This window comes from Gracilinanus agilis, chromosome 1, assembly GCF_016433145.1.
Source record: "Gracilinanus agilis isolate LMUSP501 chromosome 1, AgileGrace, whole genome shotgun sequence".
NCBI lineage: Eukaryota > Metazoa > Chordata > Mammalia > Didelphimorphia > Didelphidae > Gracilinanus > Gracilinanus agilis.
This window is the reverse complement of record NC_058130.1, coordinates 405,112,941-405,119,762: the sequence shown is the minus strand read 5'-3', so window position 1 is coordinate 405,119,762 and position 6,822 is coordinate 405,112,941. Positions and strand designations below refer to the sequence as shown.

At 50.2% G+C, this 6,822-nt stretch overlaps 1 protein-coding gene across 1 annotated transcript in view; it reads right to left on the bottom strand.

The window, feature by feature from the left end:
- The window catches only part of SKOR2 (SKI family transcriptional corepressor 2), a 56,867-nt gene extending 50,370 nt beyond the window's left edge, over positions 1-6,497 (bottom strand). Inside the window, exons 1-2 of the mRNA XM_044657825.1 lie at positions 6,452-6,497; positions 7-2,266 (exon numbers count right to left, since the gene is read on the bottom strand). Coding sequence (XP_044513760.1) covers positions 7-2,266; positions 6,452-6,497 — 2,306 coding nt within the window. The remainder of the gene's footprint in view (positions 1-6; positions 2,267-6,451) is intronic.
- Between the last annotated feature and the right edge of the window lie 325 nt (positions 6,498-6,822).

The window sequence follows — 6,822 nt, the reverse complement described above, 5'->3', positions numbered from 1 at the left end:
GGCGGGGGCGGAGGTGGGGGTGGCGGGGCCGGATGGTGGCGCTCCGGGCCCGGCTCTTCGGGCTGCTGCAAGAGCAGCAACGGGGAGGGCGGCTGAGGGTGGTGGTGGTGGTGATGGTGGTGGTGGTGGTGGTGCGGGTGGTGGTGATGGTGGTGGTGATGGTGAGGCGGGTGTGGATGGTGCTGCCCGCCAGCGCCAGCCGAGGCCCCGTGAAGCTTGGCCAGGCTCTCGGAGTCGTCCTTGCCCCCAACTGGCCGGAAGGCGCTGGAGTGGTGGTACCCGCTGCTGCTGCTGCCGCCAGTTCCTCCTGCAGCCTTACGTCCTCCTGGGCCTTCAAGAAGATGGGGATGGTGAGGCGCTGGCACTCGGCTGCCTCCAGTTCCTCCGCCCCCTCCGGCTCCTCCAGCCCCTTCAGCCGGAGGCGTGGAGCCGGCGCTGCAATCTCCACTGCCCGAAGGCGATTCGAAAAGAGCGTCCCGCGTGCCGGCTCCCCCCGACGGCTGAGGCGGCTGCCCGGAGTTCGCGCCGTTAGCAGCGGTGGGTGGTTGTGGCTGCCCCGGTGCTGGAGGAGCTTCTGTGCTCGAGGCTACGTTGCCACCTCCTCCTCCTCCTCCCGTTCCTCCTCCCCCTCCTCCCCCTCCGCCACCACCCGGTTCGGCCAAGTCCAGGAAGGCCTGGCGCAGCAAGGCCGGGCTGTCACCTAGGGCGCAGCTGAGAGCGGTGGGGGGCTGGGGAGGGGGCTGTAGATAGGTGGGCACAGGAAGCCCGCCTGGGGTCCGGGGTGGCCAGAACATGCAGAAAGGCGGGTAGAAGGCGTCTTTGCGACCCGCGGGCCAGAAAAGCCCCGATAGCCCTGCTTTCTGGGCCCCACTGGCACCTCCACCTGCCCCTCCTCCGCCTCCGCCCAGGGCCTCAGCTCCGGCGGCCCCGTCCTCCTTCTTGTGGCACAGACCAAAGGCGGCGGCGGCAGGGAAAGTGTAGGGGTGTGGGAAGAGGCCCCCGCAGCCAGGAAATTTTTGCAGGACTCCCCCAAAGGAGCCTTTACTGGGGACGGGAATGACAGGGTAGCTGCGGGGGCCTTTACTGCCTCCCCCTGGACCCACAGCTCCTCCGGCCCCAACGCCCCCCACTCCACCGCCTCCAGCTCCGCCTCCTCCTCCGCCGGCCACGCCGACTCCGGCACTGCCAGCAGCGGCCGCGGCCGAGAGGCTGGCAGCTGCCGCTGAGAGGCTGGCTGCGGCCACCACTGCGGCCTCCTGCAGCGAGTCCTCGTCGTCGTCAAAGCGGGGCCTCTTGTGGTGCGAGTGCGGGCCGCCCGCCAGCTCGGCCAGGGGTGGTGGCGGCGGCGGCGGGGGCGGTGCCCCGAGCAGGTGTGGCCCGAGCAGCCCTCCGCCCCCAGCCACAGCGGCTGCTGCCGCGGCGGCGGCGGCTGCAGCCTTGACGGAGCTGAGAGGATGGCAGGCGGGGTGTGAGCCCGGCTGGGGCAGGGCTCTTTTTCGGCTACCCCCATTGAACATGGCCTTGACGTCCTCCCAGGCGAAGACCAGCTCGTCCTGGGGGCTCTTGTCAGTAAGCTTGAGATGGCGTCTCCAGGAGTTGAAGTTGGCAGCGTCGGGCTGAGTGTACTTGGCCTCCGGCGTGCGATGCGAATGGAAAATGAACTTGTTGGGCGAGAAGTACATGTTGCAATAGCTGCACTTAATGCACTTGGCCCGGGAGCTGTTGTAACGCGCGGGAATGAAGCTGCCCCTGCAGCCCCAGGCGCACTCGTGGGATACGTCGAAGGCAAAGTTATCAGGCAGCTTAGGCGGTCGGTTTTCCCCCAGGAAAGACTTGCAGAGGCGCTCTGCTTCCCTTTTGGTTATCATACCGCATCGGCGAGAGGAGATGGGCATGGCTCCTGCCCGGCGCAGAATCTCCAGTTGCACGGGAGTGCATTGCACGCAAGTGATGCCAAGGGCCACCCGTCGGTTATGGATCTCGTTATAGCTGAAGTTCTTCAGTAGAGTGTTGGAGATTTGGGCCAAACATAGCCTCTCCTGCCCGTCAATCACCAATGACACGATGGGAATCCCGTAGAGAATTACTTGGCCCACCTGGTTGGGCTTCATGCTGGCGTGGCCTGGCCGAGGCTGGCTTAGGGGATCAGGTTGGTAAGCGCTGGATGGGGAAGCCAGCAAGATGTCATTGGGTCCTGGAAGAGGACTTGTGGCCATCTCTTCAACCGTAGGTCCTCGAATGGACTCCCCTTGATCTTGCTTGTAGACTGGAAAATAAAGGAGGAGAAAGCATTGATCTTAGGCTAGCTCTTTAGTCTAAAAGGAGTTGTTAAATGAGAAACTGTGATCATTCCCTGCTGAGAAGAGCCGGGGTAGGATAATACTTTACATTATTATCATGGTTCAAAAACACATTTATTTTTCCTCTCTCTTAAAAAAAAAAAAGCTTTATAAAGCAAGACATTTTTTGGTGTACTTTTCTACCTCTTTTCAAAAACTCAAATTGAAACAGGAGGAAAATCCAACACACCAAAAGATTTGTAAAAAAGTCAAAAGTGCCCTGAGGAGTTCTTTTGAGTTTTAAGACCTCTCAAAATCACCTGATCATGCAAACTAGGACTTGAAAATTATAAATACAACCGATAACAACTTTAGTATAGAAAAGCCTGAGAAATTAGGGCCTGCCCACAGGAAATTTAGGAAAACTACTACTAATTTCCTGCAAATGGATTGATTTTGGTAAAAACATAATCCTTTTAAGTGATGGCTGTAGTTTATGTGGTTAGCTTGGAGAAATTCCTGATCTGGGTAAAACAAACAACTCAATAAAACAAAACAAAATCAGACTTCCGACATTATCCCTGTTGAAAGTTTGAGAGACAGCGATTAAAAACTTATTTCACATTTGGAAAAAACTGAGGAAACTATGTTTGACTAAAAACAATTCATTTCACATTAATTTTGCTTTTATATTTTCACCCTCCCGATCCCAATTTGGTTACCAACCACCATTTGCTCATCAGGGCAATTCTAGTTTCTCTTCTTAAAGGTCAAAATAGATTTAAAGTAAGAAATTGGAGGTCAAGACTGATGATCACCTAAAAATGGTTGCCTCCAAGTTCCACAGCAATTATCAAACAAAATAACAGCATACGTTAACACACTGGCCATTCTCAACAGCTGAGGGACTAAGCTCTGTATATAAGTTCAAGCGGGATATATTTTTCATCCTGAATAATTGTACAATGCTAAAAGACAAATGCTGATTTAATACAGGCCATCTGCAAACACTCTTGGAGTCCCTCTAAACCTATAAAGAAAGTGAATCTCGCCATGCTGAGGATACTTTGGAATCCACGAGAAAATTCCAAGTGCCATCTCAGGTTAGGTGAAAACCAAAAGGTGTATGCATTAAATATATATTTAAAAGCAAGGGGGAGGAAACCTTTGTAATTGAGATGAGCCTTTTTTTGTTGAGTTTCATTAAAAATATGAAAAACAGAGAATTGATATTGGAGCAAAACGCTATTTCCACCATTACTTGTTTTTCGAAAATACCCAGGATACACTTAACCACTGTTCGATAAAATAGCGGCTGTGCTTATTCCCTCTCTTCGGAAATTTCTCGGCTTCCTTTCCTGCTCCCTTCCCACAGTGACATTCAGACCCTTCCCCTTGGCTTTCCGTGTGTTCTTGACTCTTTTGCTACATATGCCTACTTTATTCTCAGCTTTCATTATGCTTAGTGGCCTTCAGAATAGCGGAACAGACCTAGACATGTTCAAACGAGACAGGAACATAGCTTGTCACTTCGCATGGATCAGAGACAATATTTCCAATGGACAGGTAGTTAAATGGCAATTCAAGACACTGCTATGTCAGGGCCCCGGCAGAACCGGCTCAACTTTCTTCAAATAGCCTTTCAAGGAGCATCTAGTTCTCAAATAAGATTCTTATTATCTTAATAAGATCCTGGGATAACGTGAAGCATCCCAATAACATGAACATCAGGTATACCTCTGGAAAGTGGCACTACATCCGTTTGATTATTAGTTGCATTATACGAAGGCACAATAAACATTAACATCAAAAGATAGGAAAAAAAAAATTTCTGCCCCTCACGCATCTCTTTCGGCTTTTACCCAACTACTGATGAAGTAGAGAAGCGAAGACGAGATAGGTTAAACTGGGATTTGGGGAGTGGGGAGGGAAGCTCCTGGGGGAGAAAAAGTTAGTTGGAACTAAGAAAGGTAGGCACCTAACTTCCCTATTCCTTGAATAACACAAGCTTCCACTCTTCCTCCTCCTCCCTAGCCAACGAGAGCAGCCCCAGGATCCCCTCTCCTGTCTCCTCAAGGAAATCTAGCTCCTGGTGACCTGAAATAATTAACCTAGACCAGTCTGTCCCGCAAGCGCAGTGACCGCGGTCAAATAATTACCTCCTAAATACTAGTTTTCTTTACGCGTGTGTCCTCCTGACCATCTTCCAGGAGGACTCAGAGGGGAAGCATCAAAGCATGTCCTCAAATCAGGCAGGCTGGAGTCTTGCAGGGTTTCCAGTCATATCCAGGCACTCCTCTGCGTTAATGGTACTATAACCCTAGCAGGGTGGAGAATGGCGGTTGTAAATTGTGAGCCAGATCAGTCCCTTTTACCAGATAATCTATGGGTGCGCATGGAGCCGAAGCAGAGCCCCAGGTTGAGCGTTGCCTGAAAGCGCCTTTCTCTTGTCTCTGAACTCGTGTCGGACCGAGGGGACGCCACCCAGCGGGCAGGGTGACGTCACCGGCTCCCTGACACTCCACATTAAAGGGCTGGCATGTTACAGGGAGAGAAAGAGAGCGCGAGAGAGTCTGGGTGGATGGAGAACGCAGGGGCGAGGGGTGGGGGGAGAAGAGGGAGGGGTCCTTTCTCTGCAAGCACGAAAGCAAACACCTAACCAACCCGCAGTAATAACTACCTTACCCCAAAAGCAAAAAGCCTGAATGGTGCTCAAACTGAAGAGCCGAATTGCGGATGGGAAACTTAACTGTTCTCCTGAATCTAGCTGGGGCTAGAAGGCCCCCAATCTTGGTGGATCGAAGCTTCCAGTTCGGCTGTAACTAGCTCTGCCATTCTCTTCCCTCCCCCCCTCCTCCTCGCCACACTCGCCGGACTCATGAATGAATCTTTCAGCGCGTCCCCGAAACCCGTAGCCGAACTCTGTTCCCTAGCAAATGACAAAGCATGCCAGCCTAGAAACAGAAGCTTGGGCTGCCTTTCTGGAAACAGTGAAAAAGGAAGAAAAAGGCGATAGGTTCCTTAATACGCTCTAACATCTTGATTTTGGGGGAAAAATAACAAGACTCCCACTACCTACCTGTTAAATACGTATGTATTTCAAACAAGACCATCTCCCATACTTTCAAGATAGTTTCCTTTATTAAGGTATGAAGTCCAGTGTGGACACTCATACCTGTACATATCGCACACACCACCCCAACCAGATGAGAAATATCCACTGATTCTGTGCCACGTTCAAAATGACCTCCAGCCCCCAGCCATCTACTCAGAACATCGGAACAAGACAACAGGAGGGAGGTAAATGTGGCAGCGGAAAGAAGCAGTTCTCGCAACCGAGATATATCGCTTGCGCAAATGGCCAGTTCTCCTTGGGAAAAAAAAAATCCACAGAAATCACGTACAAGCATTCCTTGGAGAAAAATAAAAAGCAGGGTTAGAGAGAAATTTAAACAACGTGCTTCGTGTAGCAAACTAAATAACACTCCAGGATATTAGTCAGTTGTCAATATATTGCTTCTTAATTGACCAGCTGTTCGGAGTAAATATTACATACTGGTTACTTTATCAGGGAAGGAACAAGATACATGTTCCGGGGACATTTCCGTGGATATTTCACTGCAGAGAAAAACACTGGCTTTTTTCATCTAATGTTACAAAAACTTAAAAATACCATCTGGTGGGAGAGGGAGTGAGGTTAGACTATTAAAATGAACAGTCAAATTACGATGGAAACCAAAGGCAAACTCGCCCAAACAAAAAGAGAACTTCTAAATCAACTCGCACTGGACACATTTATCCTATTGACAGTAAAACCAATCGGTAAATATCAGGATAAACGTGTGAAACCTCACACTTCTTAGAAGGTCAATAAAACCAAGAGGAATTCTTGGTTCGAAGCAGAAATGGATTGCAACATCTTGTTGACTCGGTAGGAGTTTTTAAAATAAAAAGTCCAGAGAAGGCTTGGTTCCGAAGCAGCTAATTGCCATATTTGTTTCTATGAGGAAAGTTTCAGATGGCTAAAAGCCTTTCTCACATCTGAGTTCTTAAAATCCTCACCGCAACAAAATTAAGATCTCCCTACGGAGGTGTAGACTTTAAAATCAACTCTCTCAATAAATAAAAAGAGAAACCCCAACTCCCCAAATCTAAAAGGCATAAAAACTCACGCTTCATTCCTGTATATCCCATTTGCCAAAAAAGTGCCATTGTCATTCACACACAGCCCTTCCTTCTCCGTGATCCAGGTTACTGGCTTCTCAGAAGGTTTCTAGAACACGTCTTGATGATAGTTCCTTCCTCCTTTCCCCACCCCCCTCTTCTCTGGTCTGTGACTTTCCAAGAAGGGAGGCCCCTAGCTCATCTAATGTTCTTATCTCCTAGACACTGGTGATCTGCTCCTGATAGGAAGAAAGCTTAAGCCTGATGAAAAGGATGTCTGGGAACAGGGCGGATTGCAAAACCGAAATGGGGAGAAATGAGAAGCATTTCCACTTCTGTTCCATACCACAGGGAAATACCCCGGCACTGCAGGTGCTCT